Source organism: Aulonocara sp. 'chitande type north' Nkhata Bay, linkage group LG18 (assembly GCF_057382095.1).
Source record: "Aulonocara sp. 'chitande type north' Nkhata Bay isolate Kocher_YH1m ecotype deep benthic linkage group LG18, A_spYH_male_GT1.1, whole genome shotgun sequence".
Classification (NCBI taxonomy): domain Eukaryota; kingdom Metazoa; phylum Chordata; class Actinopteri; order Cichliformes; family Cichlidae; genus Aulonocara; species Aulonocara sp. 'chitande type north' Nkhata Bay.
Window position 1 is genome coordinate 33,362,696 of NC_141361.1, and position 21,660 is coordinate 33,384,355.

Genomic DNA, 21,660 nt, shown 5'->3' on the forward strand with positions numbered 1-21,660 from the left:
CATCATCATCTTCAGTCAGAATGATTCGTTTGGTCACTTTGATAAATCTAAACAACTAAAGGTACAGGAACAGTCCGTCTTCTGTTAATATATATGTAAATAATCCTGTAAAAAAAAGGACTCGTGCAGCCACTAGCGTTTTCCTCAGTGTTAGTCCACGAAGCACATTTCGATGTGAACCCGAGGGAACGCCTCGCTGTGTGAGGACGAAATGACGACAGGAAGCAGACTACCTTACATATACATTTGTATTTAGTATACAAAAAATTGAAATATGTCACCACACAGACATGTGAAGTAATAAAAAATAAGACAAACAGTTGAAACAAGTATACAAGTCATCTTACATTACATACGTACATGGCCAATGCATTTCATCATACAACCTCTCCTAAGAGTTACAGTGGGTCAAATAACCAGAGAACTTCCATGCAATAGTAGTAGTTTTTTTTCTTTTGCTGTTTCTCAGCTACATTTCGACACCTTAGCTAGGCAGGACCACACGACATGATTCAACCACACAGCTATGCCAACCAAAGACAGCATAACGGAGCACTGCAGTGCTGCGTCTCGCCACACGGGGGAGACAGACACACAGCAGGCCTGCGACCATACAGAAATGCATTTCATAAAGGTGCAATCTGCACTGTTTGCCATGACGACAAACTCCACAACGATTGGCCCTTTATCGTACACTGTTAGCGACACTTCTAACTTCGACATGAGCAACTATAATCCCTTTAGTTTGAATTGTTTTAGTTTTACGAGCTAAATATTCAGGTACATGTAGATATTCATAACGCATTCCTTTTCTGAGGATTATTCTGTACATGACTGGATGTCACTGATATTCGTGTGTTTTCCTTCCTTTATGTCACAGATTGTTGAAAAGTCTTGTGTTTTACTACAATACAATATGAAATAGTACCAAAAACTGGACACTAAAAAACTTGGCTTAAAACAATACTGTCTCTTATGCACTACCCCAAACTGTCTCACTGACACCGACACATGCCCGCCCACCGTGCACGCACGCAAACACACCTGTCACGCACGCATTCATGTGCTTGTGCACAAACACACACACACACAGTCTAAACAATGGGATAAATTAAGACAGAATATTTTAAGACCCATGCAAGCTCCTCCACTCCCACAGGCAGAACTCAGGCAGCAAGGTTGTACAGCCCCCGTGTGTTTGGCAAGCTCGTCTGTCACATCTTCACAGTTAAGAATAGTTACCCAAAGAAATTGACCAAGATCAGGCGACTGAAGCAAGAACACGCTGGAGGGGCATAGCCAAATAATTCTTCAACTGATCAGAGGATGCTTCTGGAAGCGAGCGAAAGGTTTGCAGGTAGACCTCTAAAGTACAGTTATGAAACAGACAAGCTTTGACTGAAACCTCCAGTTAAACCTTTGTGTCTCACTGAAAATCTCTTTTTTCTCATTGAAAAGTTAAGAACGATGACACGGGCTATGATTATGAGTCTGTGCGTGGCTTTACTGAGATGAAACCCAAGAGGATGAGTTCACGGTTACATGTTTATACTTTGACTGCAGCGCTGATGTGATCGTTTGGCAGGAAATCTGTCCTAACTCAACAGGTTACTGAGAGGATTGAACAAATACAAGCAGTTAGACCATCGTTACAGTCACTGTGCTAGCTAAGAACTACAGGGAGCATCTTGGGCCGTTTGCCCAGTCTGAGGGAAACAGCACAGCCTTTCTCCAATGAGCTGTTTAATAATGAGACGCTGATCTGGCAGTATGGAGCAAACTTGAATACCTTGCCATTTTAAAGAACTTGGTTTGGATCGGGAATAATAAAATGCCAATCAGGACACCCGCCAGTGAACCAAGCTGTCAGAGAGTCTAACTGCTGGTGTTTCTGTCATGTGACCACAGATCTCAGGGGGGACCTCGCTGTGCATACTGTCAGAAATGAGGGCTGAACGAATGAAGGCAGTATTTCTTTTAATGTGCTGATCCTAGATCAGAAGCTGAGGGTAACTTCAGAGCTGAAGGCGTATTCACAGTTCATGTTCTATCTAGTCAACACTGCATTATTTCAAGCAAGCATAGCTGAGAAACAAAAGACTTTGCAGTAAGAAGATAAGAAGTCTTTGTGAGCCCTCGTGGCAACATGACACGTGTCTATGAGTACAAAGCAGTTGGACAGTCATTGTCTTTCACAGAGAACCTATGACCTTACTCTGTAATGGTTAAAAAAACTGGGTTAAATATTGGTCCTACCAATATGATTTTGAAAAAACATCGATATAAAGAAAGCAATCTCAGCAGTGCACACTCACTCTCGCTAGTTTTCTTTCTCATCCTCTCAGAGAAGTAGTGGTTGTTGTTCATGGTGATGTGGTGTAGTGTTAGCAGTGCTTCCTCCTTAGAACATGGTGCATCTCTTCCCCCTCTTCTTCACGGGTGGGGGGCAGAGCACAGCCCGGATGGCCTCGTCAAATACCGTCTTCAGGCCTCGCTGGGTCAGCGCAGAGCACTCCAAGTACTTCACGGCTCCTGAGGACCAGGGAGAGGGCATGATGGGAAAACTCCTGATACGCCCCTCTACATTACCCGACAGAGCACCTAGCACTCACCGAAGGGCCCCACCAGATAACTGTCCATGCAAATACTGAGGAGAGTAAATAAAGCAGGGGTCTCACACTGGAAGGAGCTGAGGGCCACTGCTGGCACTGTCGTCTGAAGGATACTTTTGTGTTCAATTAATACAAAAACAAACATTTCTGAAAATGTTTTGTTTGCTTTTTTTAAATTTCAAATATCATATAGGCCCCGGGGCAGACCCAGGACACGCTGGAGAGATAATCTCTCCAGCGTGTCCTGGGAACGCCTCGGTGTCCCCCCGGATAAGCTGGAGGAGGCGGAGGGGGAGGTCTGGGCTTCTCTGCTCGGGCTGCTGCCCCCGCGACCCGGCCCCGGATAGGCAGAAGAAAATGGATGGAAATATTATATAGCAATATCTTAACTAACTGAATCGTTTCATTGAAAGAGCAAATAAACACACTGGTCCTCTGTCTGTCACACACGTTCGTATTGAACAAAATACAAGTGCAAGTGACACATGAGTTCGTGCGAGTGGCCCCCGGGCCGCGAGTTTGAGACCCCTGGAACTATTACAGCAGGTGCGTGATCGTTTTTTCCTCCTTGACACAAGGCGAGTGGAATTCAAATCACAATATACATATTTCCTAATAATTTTTTATTTTAAATGAAATAGTTTAATCTTGTTTTTAAACACTGTTTATTTTGGGTGTTTAAAAAGAACGTAGCAGATGACACGCTGTCTCTACCCACTGCTAAACACAGCCACAGTTCAACTACTGGGAAGCTGAGCAACATGTACATATAAAAACAAAACAAAGTGATTTACAAATCTCATAAACCAATACTTTATTCACAATAGAACATCTCCAAAAGGTTGCGACAGGAGTATGTCTCCATCTTTGTAGTATCTTTTTCTAACATCTGGAAACAGGAGAGCAGCTGTGGAGTTTCGGGAGAGGAACTTTGTCCCGTTCTTGTCTGACAGAGGATTCTAGCTCAGCAGTCCTGGATCTTCAGTTTGATTTATATCGAGAGAACTCACAACAACACTTGCCTCGAGGAGCTCTTCTCGTCCATCTTTTTCTGAACAGTATGCTGTCATTGGTCCATAATTTGTAGACACAGTTTGGTCCCGCCTACTTCTGAGGAACTCTTTTTGTACCCAGACATGTTACTGACCTGTTGTCATTTAAACTGATTAGTTATAATTATTATTAGTTATAAAAACGCAACAGCAGATGGCCCCGCCCCTCCCTGAGCCTGGTTCTGCTGGAGGTTTCTTCCTGTTAAAGGGGAGTTTTTCCTTCCCACTGTTGCCAAAGTGCTTGCTCATAGGGGTCATATGATTGTTGGGTTTTCTCTGTATGTATTGTTGTAGGGTCGAGCTTACAGTATAAAGCACCTTGAGGTCACTGTTGTTGTGATTTGGAGCGGTCTAAATACAATTAAACTGAATTGAAATTGTTCCTCCAGCTGTTTCCTTTTAGGACCACTGAGTTTTCCAGCCTGCTGTTGCACCTGGCCCAACCTTTTTGAAACATTTGCTGTCATCAGACTCAAAATGAGTCAAGATTCTTCGTGAAATCGTTCAAAATTAAGAGTTTAAAGATTTAACAGGTTTTCTGTGTTCTATTGTGAATACAATAGGGATTTATGAGATTTGCAAATCATTGCATTTTGTTGTTTTTAAAATGATTTTTTTAAAATTGGAGTTAAAAATTACTTTTCTAAACGAGTTGGTCCCTGCACAGAGTGGCACAGATCATTCATAAAAACAATGATGCTGCACAACAACAGTCATACAATCACATGTATGAATCAGGATTACACAATCAAAACAATCATCAACATGCTGGCATGTTGGAACTTCCACAGCTCCTTGAATATTACGCTGCTGTATAAACATCTGCTTCTTATCACAGCTTTTAATAATTATATACATACCGATATACAATACAATAATCAGCCATATTTGAATTGATCAAAGTGAATTAAAGGTTTACTACATCATCGGTTTGAGCGCTGCTTTCAGATAAGATTGTTGAAAGCCTTTACAAAGGCCGGAGTAACACTGGATCATCTCCTCAGTAGGACTACAACAATGGAGCAAATAATCTTCATGTGACAAGCACTTCAACTCACTTCACAGAAAACTACAAACGTGGTTATAAAGTGGTCTCTTTCTCCAGCTGTACATACGATTCATGTGCCCACAGCATTTATAGGCTAACATTGCCTTTCCCAGCTATCCTAATACCAGCAGAGGTCTCCAGGTAGTTCTGTCCCTATCTGACATTCTTGGGTCTTTATCCTACAATATGAATTGCTTTGGGTTGACAGTTACTGTAAATTGGCTCTTGAACAGGTGAGATGGATACCAGTGAGCTGAGTATTGAGATGAGGTCAGGACAAAAAGGCACATATGGAAGTCACTCATAGTGACTGACACTGACAGCAGATCGAGTCCAAAGAATTCCTGACTCCTTGTGACTCCCAGTCTAATAGCAACAACATTCCCCAACAGATATCTGGTCACTGTTTTCTCACAGTCACTGTGGTCATGATTTCTAAATCCACGTGTCTTTAACAATCATGTTGGAAAGTTAATAAGCTTCAAAGGTTTATAGAAGGATGTTTCATTGACAGTTGGCTGGAACTGTGTGCAATTCATGGTTCCTCACTTACACAAACATCATTCTCCAATCACGCCTTCGTGCTTCTGCTCGTCAGTGGGGTGTGGGCATGTTCCAGCATTCTGAGGTCGGATGTTCCTCACTTTAGAGGCTGAACTCAAAGCAGCTCTAACCCAAACTAATGGACATGTTTATGTACAGGGGAGGCTGAGCACACCCTCTCCACGTGTGTGTGTGTGTGTGTGTGTGTGTGTGTGTGTGTGTGTGTGTGTGTGTGTGTGTGTGTGTGTGTGTGTGTGTGTGTGTGTGTGTGTGTGTGTGTGCACAGAACAAACACAGCGTTATGCATTAATTAGTGAGTGAGCTTAAAAAAGTTGGTAAATGTATTTTTCGTTAGCTGCTTTCAGCCTGAATTAAGTTCTGCTGAGCACCAAGCAGCAGACGGTGGAGACTACAAAGCTGTGGACATGCTACTGCTATGCAGTGAATAATGAGCTCTTATTTTTCTTAAAATGTGACATTTCCCCAGTTTAAACATTGATTTATGTTCTATTATCAGTAAAGTACGAATTCATGAGATCTCTAAATCTACGCAGCCTGTTTTCATTTTCACAACTTTTTAGGAATCGACTTTGTAAAGCGTGTTTCTGTCCACTGTGTCACATGAGCCCTTTCCCACCTACTCGACTCGCGGATCGACTGGTCTTCCATTAGAACCCTCTAGTACCGTGTCGTCATAGCAACGCGTCTGCGCGTCTCGAGACGTAATTAATATGCGACACGAACGCCACAACAAAGGTGGACATCGAAGCAAACACATGCCTGCTACTCGGTCCGTGGCGTTTCGGCACACTCAGAGATCACTGCGTTGTTTTTGTAGCCGTTTCAAAAATGGCGATTTGGACTTTCGTGAACGCTCTCATGACTCGTAACGCTACAGCCAGCCAATCAGTGGCATACAGTCTGATGATGTCACACTTAGTACCTGTTTGGATCACTTGAAATCCAAGCAGGTGCTAAAAACTGGTACCAGGAACTATGACCTAATGGGAAACCCTGAAAACCGTGCCGAGTCGCTCCGTGGAGGTTCTATTGGAAAAGGGCTTTGGTGACCTCGTTTGTAGAAAAACATAAATTTTTTTAAGTAAAAAGTACTTATACTGCATTGTAACAATACTTTACTACAGGGAAAGCTTGTGCATTTGAAAACCTCAGTAAGAGCAAGAATGATCAGTCGAAGTTTATTCAAAAATCACATGTAAGTGTGCTGAGAAGTAGAAGAACCTACTCCGTCCATAAACAGCTGATTTCAGTTTGTCACAAGCATCCGGCCGCTGATGTTTTCACCGTGCAGGCAGGGCTTGGAAAATGATCATCAGGAAACTAATTTTAAAAGCCTTGAGGCGACTTTTGTTGTGATTTGGTAAATAAAATTGAATTGAATTAATTAGCAACTAAAACTGAGTTTACACCTACATAAGTGAGTAAATGTGCCTGGTTATATCCCACCTCTGACTAACCAATATTCTACTTAGTTCCTTCAACCCAGAAAACTGTATATACACTTTTCTTTGGATCAACTGTCACTGGTACCCAATTTAATATGTTACTTACTGAGACAACAGACAAACAGCAATCATTATATATAGCTAAATTAATGTTAGAGAAAAAACGATGCCGTTACAGCCTCACCAATCTCTCTCGCCATGGCCAGGCCCTGCGGGTAGGTGATGGGGGACAGCTTCTTGTCCCGCAGCCTCTCAATGGTGTCCTTGTCATCTCGTAGATCCAGCTTGGTGCCCACCAGAATGATGGGTGTGTTGGGGCAATGGTGTCTCACCTCAGGGTACCACTAGGGCACCACAGGCACCCACACACAGACACAACCACACACAGATGTGTACATATGGATATACAAAAGACAAAGTCAGTGAGAGAGGAGAAAGAGAAGAGTCAGCTGGCGGCGGTGGAAGAACATCATGACCTTTTCCACAGTGACATTCAACAAACTGAGTTGTGGCTACAGAAAACATTGTCATTAAGTTTGAATGAAGGCATGAACACAAGACATCCTCAGGCAAAGAAACCTCCAATCACATCACACGATGGGACAATCCCGTCGGAAACACAGAGACTCTACAGAGGGACCCCAGACCTCGTGAAAAGTGTGATTTCACACGAGAGCGTCTCATGATGCTCAGCAGATCAAACCACAGCCGGCCGTGACGCTCCCTCTGCAGAGTGTTTGCACTCGCTCAGGCCTCAGCCTACAATGTGTGTGTCTGCACTCCACGTCCTGCTGGAGTATCAAATCCAGACCATTCTAAGCTGAGGACTGAACAGGTGTGATAAACCAGGTGGAGCCAAAGATGTGCCTCCTTGTGGTCAGACTCGGCGTGAAGGGGGAAAAAGGAGGGGGCGGGGTGGACGGTCAGCGTACTGACCTTAGCTCGGACGTTCTCAAAGGAGGCCGGACTGACCAGGGAGAAGCATATCAAGAACACATCCTGGGAGAGAACCAGAGACATCGCTAGTTGAGAGTGAGATCTGTGTGTGTGTGTGTGTGTGTGTGTGTGTGTGTGTGTGTGTGTGTGTGTGTGTGTGTGTGTGTGTATAAAACCACCACAAGAAATCAGCTTTATTTGAAGTCTTCGACACTTATTAAAAGTTACAACACAAAAGCCTCAAAGAGGCGTGTTTCTGCTTGATATTGTTTGTTCAAAGACATTTTAAGTGTAATAGACCGAGGACATCCAGGACAGACCCCGCCTCTCGCCTTATGGCAGCAGGGATAGGCTCCGACCACTGCAAGCCTAAACTGGATAAGACAGTGGATGAATGTTTGGTGCTTATCTACACAAGAAGTGATTATCAACATAGTGGGCAAATATACACAGCGTCCCTCGTTTATCCCGGGAGTTACGTTCTAAAAATAACCCGCGATAGGTGAAATCTCCGAAGTAGGCAGCTTTATTTCTTACAGTTATTACTAGGGGTGGGGAAAAATCGATACTGTGTAGTATCGTGATATTTTGTTTGCTAATAATGTATCGATACAGCGACAGCAGAAATCGATATTTTGTAACAAAAAAGGTTTTCGTGCTCTGACTTCAGAGCACGTTGATCCTTTTTCTGAGCAACAATCCTTCACTGTCCAAATGTGTTTAACTGTTTTATGGCAGCAATAAACATGACCGTTTACTTATTTTAATTTAAGACATGTTTTATTTTAATTACGTTTAAAACTTTTTTATTTAATGTAAAATTATATTTTGTTTTAATTTACTTTCAAATTCTTCAGTTGCTGAATGGGCTGCATAGTTTTCATAAATTGCATAGTTCAGAATAGCTGTAATTGTACCAGATGGTTGCATTCAGTTAAGTTGGACTAGACTGTAATACAAACCGTTCAGTTTGTCAACAATAAAACTGAAATGAGAGAAAGACTGAGTGTGAGACTTTGATATTAGATAAAATGAATATTGATAAAGTTTACCTTTATGTACAGAATCTGAATATTGCAATATATTTTTAAAAATATACGAGACTGATTGACAATGGTCTACAGCCAATCAGGACGCAGAACACAATGTGCTGTAATAAAAAAAAAATCAAAAAGAAAAAAAAAATCAGCGAGGCCATGATAGGTGAACCGCGTTATAGCGAGGGAGCACTGTGCATGAAAACCTTCCCTTGAACTGGAGCCCCGCCCACACGTGCGCGGTACTTTGGTAACTGTAGCTTTTCCTCAGTGTTTAGGCTGTTTTTCAGTGTTTTTCATACACAAGTAAATGACGTTTTATGTCAAAATCCCCATTTTTATAAAAACACAGGGCTTCTTAAAGCCCTTCCAGGGTGAACACTTTCAGGAACCATGGTTCTGCTTGTACACTTGGCGAAGGAAAATGATTTCATCTTGGACGTCAAAGGTGTGCGCCGTTATCGCCTCTTTTGATGTCAGACCGTGCTGACCAACGTCTCACCGCCTGTTTTCTCGGCATCGTCATCAGTGTTTGACATCATTTTTTGCTTTTCACGCGGACAGAGATATGAAAGTGAAAATCCCTGTTTGAATCAGTGCCTGTGTGCATAATCGCCTCCCAGATCATCCTTTTGGCCGTTTCCAGGCAGCTTCCACCTGCTATTTCTGGATTGCTCCCTGGAAGTTCTGTTGTGCCCACACTGCACAGGCGGATTTCATCAGACTTCAAATCCAATTCTTTTGCAAACTAACCTGAATTTCACGTGAAGGACTGTCGTTGTTGATGAGAGCTGGCAGTTTGCAGTTACAGAGTCAGCAGCTTTAAAGCTGAACGCTGCATGTTGGAGGAGCCCGCTCATAGTGGAACACCCTGGGGTGTCTGGGGGAGAACATTCAGCAGATCTATCCTGTGCCAGTGCACAATGCAGTGAAAATGGTGGCATTTTTTTGCTCACTAACTGGATAACCTGCCACAACAATCACGATGACGGACTGCCAGAGTTCCAGCATGCATTGCAGATGGGGAAGGGAAGCAGTTGCTAATCTTGAATGGGAGATCGCAGAACAGCCTTTTCCTCACACCCTGTTAGCCATCTGAACTGGTGAGTGTAGTTTGGACTTCTTGAAATATTGGCATAATCATTAATTTAAGGCATACAGTTTTCATATTGAACGGATAAACTGATAAATGCTGGGGTCTACAAAGCATTACAGCAACCTTCGTACATTAACCACCTTCCATTTCATTCTCTTACTCGTTCATCTAAACAGGTCACACAGGAAGCTCGGTTCAGTCACGTATCTGTGGCATGCTGTGAGTGTGTGGGAGGAAAGAGTAGGAATACCGTCTGTGGGTAAGACAGTGGTCTGAGCCTGTCGTAGTCCTCCTGTCCTGCTGTATCCCACAGACCCAGATTCACTGGTTTCCCATCCACCATCACATTGGCAGAGTAGTTGTCAAAGCTGCAGGGAATTGGACAGCACACTGAGTAAAAAGCAGCTGAGACTACTGACAACAGTAGTGCGATTACTCCTAAACAACACTTTGCAGAACTACATGACCGCCTAGATAAGGGTTGGTAAATATTTAAGGAAGCTTTTTCTCCTCCAAGTCTACTTTTTGGTGTTGCATTACTATATTTGATAAAAGCTTTTAAAAGAGGGAATGAAATTTAAGGGACAGCAAACAGTCCAGTCCGGAGCTGAACTGGGAGTTCCTCATTCAGCCCAGTGCTCACTGGGCTCTCAGGTATCAGGTTCTTCTGCTGCGGATGGGTCCAGCACTTTGAAACTGAATTACTCTACTAACTCTAATTTGATATGAACTGGTTTCCAACCTATGGGATATATGCTGCTCATATTAAAGAGCCACCTGCCAGTTGGTTTAACACGACTGAGGTGAGATGCAGATATTTGAAAAACAGGATTTAAGGGAACTTTCTGGGCTTGGCACAGTTGTCATGATTATTTTGTTATGCTGGTTTAAAAGTGTAACATTTGTGTCACGACGTAGCTGATAAACACTGAAATATCTTAACAGCTTAAAATTTGAAAAGTTAAAAAACATTAAGGAGTATACATAACATCAGTCTGTTTGATTTGCAATATTAAATATATAAATACTACAAATATCATCCATCGATAAGCATGGATAGTTTCTCGGTGTACAGAACTGTGCAGGAGTTTGCAGCACATTCACAGCTCGCTGAATGAGCGATATCTTTTATTTTATCTGATTTCATTTGACATTCATTCGTCTCTTTTCTGTGTTCTCTTTCTTGTCAACTAAGTTCTTGCAGGAGAACAGCTGTATTATTATTATAATTATTATTAAATCCTTTGTGTGAAACCTTTAGACAGCACAGTGTCTTTGACAGAGCGCTCAGCCCTACAGCGTTACATGGTGGTATTGTGAGAGCATGAGGAGTGTTCGGGTTACTCACACAGTGGGGATGTATTCACCGGGGAAGGCATTGGTGGTGTAACTAATCAGCAGACAGGTCTTACCCACAGCCCTGAGGAAGTGACAGCAGAGGATCCAAAATTAGGCTGCAGCTCCACTCTCATACAAACCTGAGCGTAAACAGGCCACATGCATGTGTGAGCACAATGGAGGCCTCTATCCCCTTTCAGCTGAGTGCCACACAGACATTGGCCTACATACATGTTGCCTAGGGACACAGTAGCCTTCTATGGTAGCCACACACACACACACACACACATGCACACACACACACACACACACACACACACACACACATCCTTGTGGGGACATCTCATGGACATAATGCAACCATCAAAGATGAATGCCTGACCCTGACCATAACCTAATGTAACCCTGACACTAGAACGAGTAAAACCACATTTTGAGTCTCAGAAACGCCTTCAGACTCGTGGGGGATTTTGGTCCCCACGAGTATAGTAAGCCTCCAATTTTTGGTCCCCACAAAGATGTTCATACCTGTCCACACACAGTTACTCGCAGACATAGCCCACCTCTCCTCTGCTCACAGGCCAACAGCACCCCTCCGACTCGAGCCACTCGATGCTACTGGTGGCGGCATGGATGAGTATTGGCTGGCTGCTCATGCATGACTCATGAGCGATTCTGTGTGCTCGTCTCCACAGACGTGACCAACAGCAGTGACACGCGGTGGCAAAATGTGTGACTGATATAAAAGTGATTTGAGGTCAGTGGGACTCTGTTTGGTCAGAAGGGAAACACTGACACTTACAGCTGCTTCATTAGTCAGTTTCAATGATTACGACTATTCTTCAGAAGATCGAGTGGCTCATCTACTGATCTGAACACTGGTGGTGTGATCCCCAGCTCATCCAGGCTGTCCTTGGGCAGCACACAAAACCCAAAGATCTATGTGACTGTGTCACAGATACAAGAGCTTAGAGGCCACAGAGTAAGAACTGCATAAATAAGGAAGTAGTTAGGGCTGAAGATGCTAAAATGCTTGCTGGGAGGGACCAACATGGCCAGGGTTAGAAATGAGTCCATCAAAGGGTAAGCTCAGGCCCCGCAGTTCTTTTCTAAAAATCAGACGTGGCTTTGATATGCAAGCAGATTTTAGGTCCTTCAAGTGAAAATGAAATGATGCTTCAGAATAACTACCCGCCGTGCAGGAGAGAAAGCATGCAGGAGCAGACAACATGCGAAGTTCAAAACCAGGACTTTCTTGCTGTGAGGCAGCAGTGCTAACCACTGTACCACCGTGACACCCACTCAGGTGGAGATGTCAAGCAGAACCCGTCTCCTGGAAAATGTGCAAAGCCTTTGCTTTCACTTCCAGACCTCTGGACTCACACAGTACGTCTCTCAATCACACCTGTTTCACTCAAAACACACAAATGGTTCAGATTTGCTCTGCGTCGCACAAGCTGAAGCTGTAAGATGTACACGCTTCAACTTCAACTCAGTTTTATTTATGTAGCACCAAAACACAACAGAACAAGGTAAAACCCTGCAATAATACAAAAGTCACACATGAGTGAGTTTAAATGTCTCCAAACAGATCCGCAGGAACAGGAAGTTGAAACAACTGCAGGGAAACAGAGATGCTGTTACACAAACACACACAGTGCTACACGTGCAGATGTACAGCAGTGAATGCACAGGTGCTGGTAATACCACATCCCTGCTCCGAGTGTGAAGCTGGCCCACGACCCCGACACTGAAGCTGCGAACCTGCCGTCCTTCACTTCATTACGTCCCTGCGTGCTACTGTCAGCGTGGGTCAAGTAACGTGAACGGCACCAGGTAACAATCTGAAGACACCAAACACAGCTAGCAGCATCTGTACAGTCTGTATTAAAGCTGTTTGTGGCAGCTGACGAGAAAAACACACATTTTTATATCCCGCCCACCTCATAAACAGCCTCATCGCACATAACAGCAGGTTCCTGTTAGAAACAGCTTTCTGAGCCCTGCGGTGGTCTCAACAACACTGTCAGGGGCTGTGTGCGACATTTAAAGTCAGTGGATTCCAACCACAGACTGCATAACAAAGATGCAAGTATCCACCGCAGGGTCACGCTGTCACTGTCACGCTGTCGCTCTTTGAATCCTCACATTAGCCGGGCACGCCGGCTCAGTAGCAGACCCAGGTGTATTCTTCCTGGTGACTGCAGTGTGATGTCATCAGTATAACTTGACACCTTGGAGGTGAGACTAGATTAAACTGCTGAGCATCATTTCCACAGAGACTTTGGTGAAACTGGAGGTCTTTTCCTGGTGGCCATTAGAAGTAATGCATCTCTAAGGTGCCATTGCTTTTCACACCCAGAAGCTACTGCCATCTTTACTTACAGTCTGTGCTTCTAAAATGAAAAAAAGACTATTTAAAGATTTTTTAAATGACATTTATATAATTTTGCTGCATTTTTTTAAAAAAAAAACAACTTTTGCTACAAATCCAAGACAGCCCGTTTCTCTACAAGTCAAAGACTCACACTTGTGCAGACTGTGGCACATTTAGCTCAGTGCAGATGATCTGGTCAGAAAGAGCCATAAAACCAGTGCAGCTGTTCGGAAATATCCGGCTAAGCCCTCGAGGTTAAAAATTCAGCAACTGGACGATGTTTTAAAAGTTGCTGAATGCGTGTTAAAGAAGTGTGATCTCAGTAATGACCAATAAGAAGTGAGACTAGGACTCCTGCAGGGATCGAGCGGCCCCAGCTCCCTCTGGAGGCAGGCGAGGGCTTCTCGACTTGAAAGGTAAACTGAGCTCGTAGGTTGGACGGCTCCGTGTGTCTGCACACAGCACCGTGCTGTAAACACAGTGTGTGCAGACAGCAGCACTCAGCATTCTTTTATTTTCCCATTTTGCCTTTGATGATAAAAAAGACCTTTGGCCGCTCCTGATGTTTGTAAGAACTGATAGGAGTGCCGGTGGCTTTAATCAGCGACCACTAATCATATTAGCATTTCCAAACGGCGCGGCGCACTCTCGCAGCAGACTTCAGTGCACATGCCGCTGGGTGGGATCTGGATGCAGTAGGAGCAGAATTAGGGCAGCGGGGCCTGCTGCTTGCCACTGACAGGGCCACAAATTCCTTAGCGTGCATCAGCACTTCAGCCCGCCTTCAATGGCCTACCAGGCGTGTAGGTGTTCCCGCAGCATCTCGATGCTCGGCTCCTGCCTTTGCGCTGGATGAAGACGTGATCACATGCAGATGCCCGTGGAGCTGTATCTGAGAAAGAGAGGCGGCCGACGGATCGCCGAGCCCCAGCCCCTTTTCACTACATAGCATCCTCCCATCATCCATCCATCAGTGGATGCATCACTGAACCCCACATGACAAATGTGCCGTTTCTGTGAGCGTGCTCTTACCCGTCGCCGACCACCACACACTTAATCGCCTGCATTTGGACAGCAGCTGGAGGCTTTCAGGGAGCCGGCGCTGGGAGTTCACCGATCCGACAGTAAGCGCTGAGGTCTCGTACGAGAACAGCGGGCCAGTCCGCTCAGCGATGGAGCCGCAGTGAAAAGGGTCGATGACGAGCAGTTACGACAGTCTCCGAGAAGTGCCGAGCGTTCTTAAAGGGACAGAGGCGGAACAGAAGAACGCCAGTAGACGAAGAGATGGCTCGCTCCGATCACTTCCGCCATCGCTACATGCTACCAGCGATGCTGCTTCATCGACAACGTTAAGTTATAAAGACAGCTAGTACAGGGCGATCCACGTGACTGAGCACAACGATATTTAGTTTAACCCGTCGGACGGTCCCGAGCTAAGCCTCGTGAGACGCACAAGTTGTTGTGTGTTCGCTGCCTTCAGACATATTCAGAAACGCAGACCAGAAACGTACTTAATCGCCAGATTGTGGAAACGTTTAGAATCGATCATATTCGATATACTCGATCCAAAAGAAATTTGTCTTGAACAAGTTTCCTTGTTGAAAGTGGAAACTTTCAATTGATGAAAGTTTCAACGCATTAAAAAGAAATCTTAAAGGACCCGATCCCCTGGATATGAATTTCAGCAGCGCAGCAGCTTTACGTTAAAGCTCCACAAGCTTGTGCCTGAACCATCTTGGCAGTTAATGATCTTTGGCTGCAGTTTCAATACTAGTGACCTCATGCATCCCCACCCCAACAACACGCCACACCATCACTACTGTAACCTTATCTGTTAGAATAATCCAGATCAAGCACAATGCATTAACACAAAACAACGCAACGCTGGTTTGTCACTGATAGCAGACCTGAAACACAACAGCTTTATTTGGACTTTCATTATAAAATGTAAAAACAGCAGGTGTCCTGCTCTGCATCAGTGTCTACTCTGTAGTATACAATATTAAGGCATATCTGAACCAAATATCATTTTGACTGTAAACATGTACGTTTACTCAAACTGGATAAATGTGGCAGAAATGACGCTGGCTTGCAGTGAAAGCTAAGTACAGTTTATCACGTGTACTGTGTGAGCGAAGGACATAAAAATGGAAATTTATGACACAAGACCAGGTTCTGATCACAGGACTCCTTCAGCAGCGCTGACCTTCACATGTGGAAGGTCATAGTCACCATGTGCTGGATGTGTGTGAACAGCTGTGTGACTGTGAAACATCTGCAGATGTTTGATGGCTGCCTTGCAGCCTCTGGACTGTTAGAAGTTTTTGAAATCGGTATTTATTCAGACAGCTCTCTCTTCTTCCCCTCAGCCACTGTAAATCCATTCGCTCCATCATTCAGTGAAGCCATAGTTCCTTTTACAAATGCACAGCCGATTCATGTGAAAACCTTGTTGCTTTCTACTACACTCACTGGAACGTGTGGAAAGTGTTGGCACTTAAAGTGCGCTGTGTATTTATTAAAAGTAGCAATAAAAAAAGAAAGTAGCACACCATTGAACTGAGCACGTCCTGATGAGATTTGTCATTTTTAACATTATGTTAGGTATGGTTATTATTTGCTGAGCACTGATCGTCCACGTCAGAATATTCTTCAGCTCTGTGGAGCTATGCCTGGTCCTGCCCAGTGCGGGAGCCCTGAGAGAGGCCCTGCTGGCTCATTTCTGGAGGCTGCTGTGGTGTCCCAGAGGAGAACCGTGAATGTACGAGAGGACGGCACTCTGCAAATAGCTGGCTCTGTTGGCCTCATCCTCCCTAATCCTATGGATCTCTGCCTCCTTCAGCCGCAGCTTCTCCAACATGGAAGACATCTCGCTCTCTTTGTCCAGAAGAGCCTCCCTGTGGTTACTACTCAGCACTACAAGAGGGCAAACCGGAGAGAGAACAGCATGAAAGAGAGCAGCACAGAATCAAGTCACACTGTTGCTTCCAGACAGTCCTGGCACAAAGACGCAAAGTTTATGTAAAGTTTAAAAGTAACCGGAGCAAAAGCGGGCGGCGAACCTTTAAGCTCTCTTTCCAGAGCGCTGATCTTTTCTTTAAGTGCTCCCTGTGCCGTCCTCTCTGCCTGGAGATGTCCAATCTGCTCCTGCAGCTCCACCCTCACCCGGCTCACCTCAGCCACCTTCTCCTGGTCTTTGCAGCACAGCTCCTGTAAGAGCACAGCACCCCTCATTTATCACTTCAGATTAGGCCAATTTACTTCAGCGTTTCAGGCTCTGACAGTAACTGTTCGAGTCAGTGTACAGATTTGTCCCTGCTCCAACATCTTTAATTCAATTCAATTTCAGTTATTTCTCTTTTTAGATTTTATTTAAATTTTAGAACAATTCAAAGCCAATGAAAAAATTCTTTCTATGTGTGGAAACAACTTCTCTTCCACAGCTCTTGGTGCTGCATTCTGGATTCAGGACAAGGAATCAGTCAGAAATCTTTTCTTTATTTTCAGCTCCACTGCGAGTCAGGAGCTTCCCTACTTTAGACAATGCTGTTCAGATGAAAGAAGGCAGACTGTTTACTGTTACAGGACAAAAGTTCCTGCAGGCTTCCTCACAGTGTCACTGGAGGTCCACGTCACAGTGTTTACAGACCACATGCCTCTGAAACGGACTCATGAATGAATATAAGTAGCACTTTGCTGATAGGTTACTTTCATTCATTCATAAGCACGGTGGTGCAGTGGTTAGCGCTGCTGCCTCACAGAGTTCGATTCCACCTCCTGGCCGGGCCTTTCTGTGTGGAGCAGGGGTCTCGAACTCCAGGCCTCGAGGGCCGGTGTCCTGCAGCTTTTAGATGCGTCCTCGATCCAACACAGCTGATTTAAATGGCTAAATGACCTCAACATGTCCAGAAGTTCTCCAGAGGCTGGTAATGAACTCATCATTAGATTCAGGCGTGTTGACCCAGGGTGAGATCTAAAACCTGCAGGACACCAGCCCTCGATGCCTGGAGTTCAACACCCCTATATGTGGCCTTTGGTTCGGTCTGCTACATCAGTCACCAGCCTGCACAGATGCTTGGCTGTATGCAGCCAACACTATGGTAGCTGTGCTTTCAGGGCTGCTCCTGTCTTCTGGTTTCCTGTTGACACAAGCTAGCTGTATATCTAGCATCACCGAGGTTTACTGCCTACAAAGAAATGAAGGAGACAAAATCATAACATTGATGTATCATTTATGGAGCTATGCTCGGGTATTAAAGTAGGTGCAATGGTCCAGAATGGCAATTTTGGTGTGGATGTCCAAACATGGTGGTTGCAGTGCTTCAGCATCAAGCTAGCACTGCAGCAGAGGAGTGTGCATGAAGGCAGAGCAAATCAGTCAAGATAGCTTGTGTTAGATCAAATCAAAGAGCAGTAAACCTCAGAGCAGCAGCGGCACAGGTCAGCTGATCACAGCCTGCAGACAAAGAAGACCTGCTGCAGCTCACAACAGCAACATGGAGCCAGTACTGCCAGTCTTTGACCCCGACTGGACTCGTTAGGGCTGGGTATCATCACTGATTTCTAGAATCGATTCGATCCACGATTCGATTCAATTCTATTCTATTGGAATCGGGGAAATTTTGCCTCAGACAGTCAGAAATATTATAATCCAGGTCATGCATCAGTACATTTCCATGTTTTTATATCTATCAAAAGAAAGCTGACACTCGTGAGACTTTATCAAAGGTGTGAGCATCACAGCAGAGGCCTTTGTGTCAAAGTGACTGAGGATAAAACACAGAAAAGCATGAAGGAGATTTTCCTGGCCTGGTTTTTTATAGCCGATGACCGTAAAATATTCTGCAGTAGATCAAAAACGAAAGAAAACCATTAATCAACATATGAACATAGGGCTGCTCGATTATGGCAAAAATGATAATCACGATTATTTTCACTGAAATTGAGATCTCGATTATTTGACGATATTTATTTAACCCTTTAAGACCTACCATAGAACCAAGTCCGCCAGAGCTTATATTATTTTTTTACATGTTGTAGTGCCATTTGTGGGAGCATTTCAAGTTGCTATACAACTGTTATAGCCCATATTTTAATAATATGTATGCATTAAGTCCATAGTAACTACATTAATTGCAAAAAAGTGCAAAAAACTACAAAAAAATTGAAAATCGTTTTTGTTTTTTTTTTACATATATTTCTACTTGGAGAAATTTAAGAGGTTTATCCCTCAAAACTTTAAATACAAAAAAGTTGCAAAAAATAGTTTACAACAACAGGAAATTTATTTTGAGTGTCTTCATAGTTTTATTTTTGAGATACAGCAATTTTTATATACTGCAGGAAAAACAAAAAACAATCCTATGATGCAAATTTGCAAAGAAAACAGCAGGTGCATCAAAATAAACTATTTCCAGCTGTGGAATTCGAGTTCTAAGCATCCCAGAAACTATTCAGAAAGGTCAAACATGACCAGTATAGGCTTTTAAGGCCTACAAGTAAAAAACTACAATTTCCGCGAAAATGACGTCACGTCCGGTTTCGGCCAGGAAATGGCGGACATGAGATAGTTGTCTGTTTCACTGTGGGAAGTGTTACGAACAGCTGATAGGAACGGCAAAGCGTGTTTCTGGAATATTATGTTTTTGTTCCTGCAAGAGCTTTTTATGCAATTTTTGCAAAGCTTTATGTGGAAGGAAACTGTGACCGAGGACAAGCTGATGGCATCAGATGTAAGAACAACTCCTCCGGTTTCATATGCAAAACAAATTATTGCGCTAGCTTACACGGTTCAGGTTCTACAGGGATTTAAAAATAGTTATGCAAAACGGAGCGTGCTGCTCTGACCGGCTTTAAAGGGTTAACAATGACTTTAAAAAATAATATAAAATAGTGTGCAACACCACTGAAGTTTTTTTACCTGTCTTTTCAACCAGCGGCAGTCACTCTCCTCTCCAAATAACTTCTGCTGAGCTTTCCGAGCTTCCCTCGGGTCCTCTTAATCAGCGGTCTCCAACCTTTTTTGCGCCACGGACGGTTTATGCCCGACAATATTTTCACGGACCGGCCTTTAAGGTGTCGCGGATAAATGAGGGAGGGGCTAATAATCGGCTCAGTCATTTTTAATGATCGTTGAAAGCCCAGATCGTAATCGTGATTAAAATTCGATTAATTGAGCAGCCCTATATGAACATGACCTGATGCTGCTGACGTGAAGCAGAGCAAAGTTACAGCAGTTTTATTACAGACACAGCTGAGCGTTTTGCAATTTTGCATAATTTTAAATAAGTTCAGGAGCCCATGGAAGAGCAGAAATGAGGCTTTCTTGTCGGAAGTAAGTAAAAGGAAAAAAAACAGCCTGTAAACAACTTGTGCAATAAGCAAACGAATAATGCAGAAAACAGATTTTTAGACGGGAAACTACAGACAGAGAGAGAGAGAGAGCTGTGCATGAAGTGAGATTTTATCCTGGTGGAAGCAAAACAGCAAAAGTCCGAGTTGTTGTCGTTTATGTGAAGCGTAGTTTGGATCTTCTTTTGCTGCTGGTTCGGTCAGTAATGTTTGGAGAGAGATAAAACTAACAGCTTTAGAATCAGCTCAAAAAGGGCGTGAACACAAAGCTCGACCCGCCGAAACATCAGAATCAGCGAGCTGTCGGCTTTCAGCCCCGACCGTGCCGTCGGTGAGAAAGTCACATCGCGTTTACGTCTCTGTGCAGAAGCCTGTTCCTGCTCTCATTCACTGTTTTAGCTGTTTGGTGGTTGAAATGTTGTGAGGTTTAACCTGAGATTCTGGCGTTTCGGGCAAAAATAAATTTATATTTAAAAATTGATTCAGGATTTTAATGAATTGATATCACGTTATCCAAGCCAGAATCGATTTTAATCGATGAATCGATTATAAAGACCCACCTCTAGTGCTCATTTCTCTGTTTAGATGTGGAGGCAGAGGTTTTACTTTTATGTGCTAATATTATTTGATTGTAATGATAACAGAGCATGAGCTTCAGTTAGCTCTCCACAAAAGCATCTGGCATGTCCTACTCTGAGTATGTTTCAGAGCCTGTACTGTTTCACTGTTACTGAGTAACGTTTAACACAAGTATGGAAACACTGTGTGTACTTTAGCCACCTCTGCTGGTGGGAGTTAGAGGTGTGGCAGCTGAAACTCTGCTGTAGATACAGGAGCTACAGTGGGAGTGGTGTTTGTACAACAGGCAGCTGGTGCATCCTGACCTGCTGCAGCTCCTCTATCCTGCGTCGTAGTCCGTCCATCTCGATGCTCTGCTGGCTGTTCTTGGCCTGCAGCTCAGAGATGGTCTGTTTCTGCTGGGAACAGTGCAGCTGGACCTCCTGCAGGGATGAACGCACCGAGCGCAGCTTCTCCTCCAAGGACGACGCGTGCTCCTGCTGCTCAGAGGAATCAACACAGAAGGAAATGCTGTGGAGGGTCTTTCTCAGGTATTAGAGTCCAGCTATTACAGGTGACAGTGCTTTTTAACATTAGGGAAACTTACAATATGATGCAATCCCAATACGTTGCCCATATTGATTTTCTGATCAGTTGTGTGATAAACCAACAAATCTGTGTAACTAAAGGAGAGAGCGTTTATTCTACAGAGGAGCCTGTGGAGTCAGTTTGCCTCCCCAGGTTTCTTTGTCTTTGCCACTTCAGCGAGCTTGTGCCCACTGTACGTCAAAATATTCATATATTAAATAAAATATGGTGCAGTTTGCATTTAACCCATTCATGAGGAATGATCACGTGGAGCAATGATTCATTCGTCTCTGCCTGATGCTGTGACTGCAGGGTCACTGCAGGTCAAAGCAAAAAGACGTTTTTACTCAGCTTAGAACATTTTCATTAATTTAAGGACTGAGGTCATTTTAAGGATGATTTAGAGATTCACTCACACACACACACACACACACACACACACACACACACACACACACACACTGACAGCATGATGACAGTTGGGTCGGTGGGGTTCAGCCACGCTCTGCTTTTCCTCAGAGCTCTGAGTAAATGACTCGTCCTGCTAGTCAAAGACAAAGTGGTGGGTGGGGAAAGAAAAGTACGGCCACCGGAGTGGAGATGCTCGTTCTCCACTCACCACCTTTGAAAACTTAGGTTGTGAGTCGGTAAGTGACCA

The 21,660-nt window shown here is 44.0% G+C and overlaps 2 protein-coding genes across 2 annotated transcripts in view; both read right to left on the reverse strand.

Annotated features, from left to right (window-relative positions):
- Window positions 1–230: 230 nt before the first annotated feature.
- rac3b (Rac family small GTPase 3b) lies at window positions 231–14,718 on the reverse strand. The gene is made up of 6 exons (XM_086272536.1): window positions 14,538–14,718; window positions 11,139–11,210; window positions 10,041–10,158; window positions 7,658–7,720; window positions 6,906–7,065; window positions 231–2,532 (listed from the first exon to the last, which is right to left on the reverse strand). The coding sequence occupies exons 1-6, from the start codon at window positions 14,570–14,572 to the stop codon at window positions 2,402–2,404; spliced, it is 579 nt and encodes a 192-aa protein (XP_086128662.1). The 5' UTR covers window positions 14,573–14,718; the 3' UTR covers window positions 231–2,401.
- Window positions 14,719–15,393: 675 nt separating this feature from the next.
- The window catches only part of lrrc45 (leucine rich repeat containing 45), a 16,068-nt gene continuing 9,801 nt past the window's right edge, over window positions 15,394–21,660 (reverse strand). The window contains exons 16-18 of the mRNA XM_086270533.1: window positions 20,741–20,914; window positions 16,568–16,715; window positions 15,394–16,421 (exon numbers count right to left, since the gene is read on the reverse strand). Of these exons, the coding sequence (XP_086126659.1) occupies window positions 16,222–16,421; window positions 16,568–16,715; window positions 20,741–20,914 (522 nt within the window). The 3' untranslated portion in view covers window positions 15,394–16,221. The remainder of the gene's footprint in view (window positions 16,422–16,567; window positions 16,716–20,740; window positions 20,915–21,660) is intronic.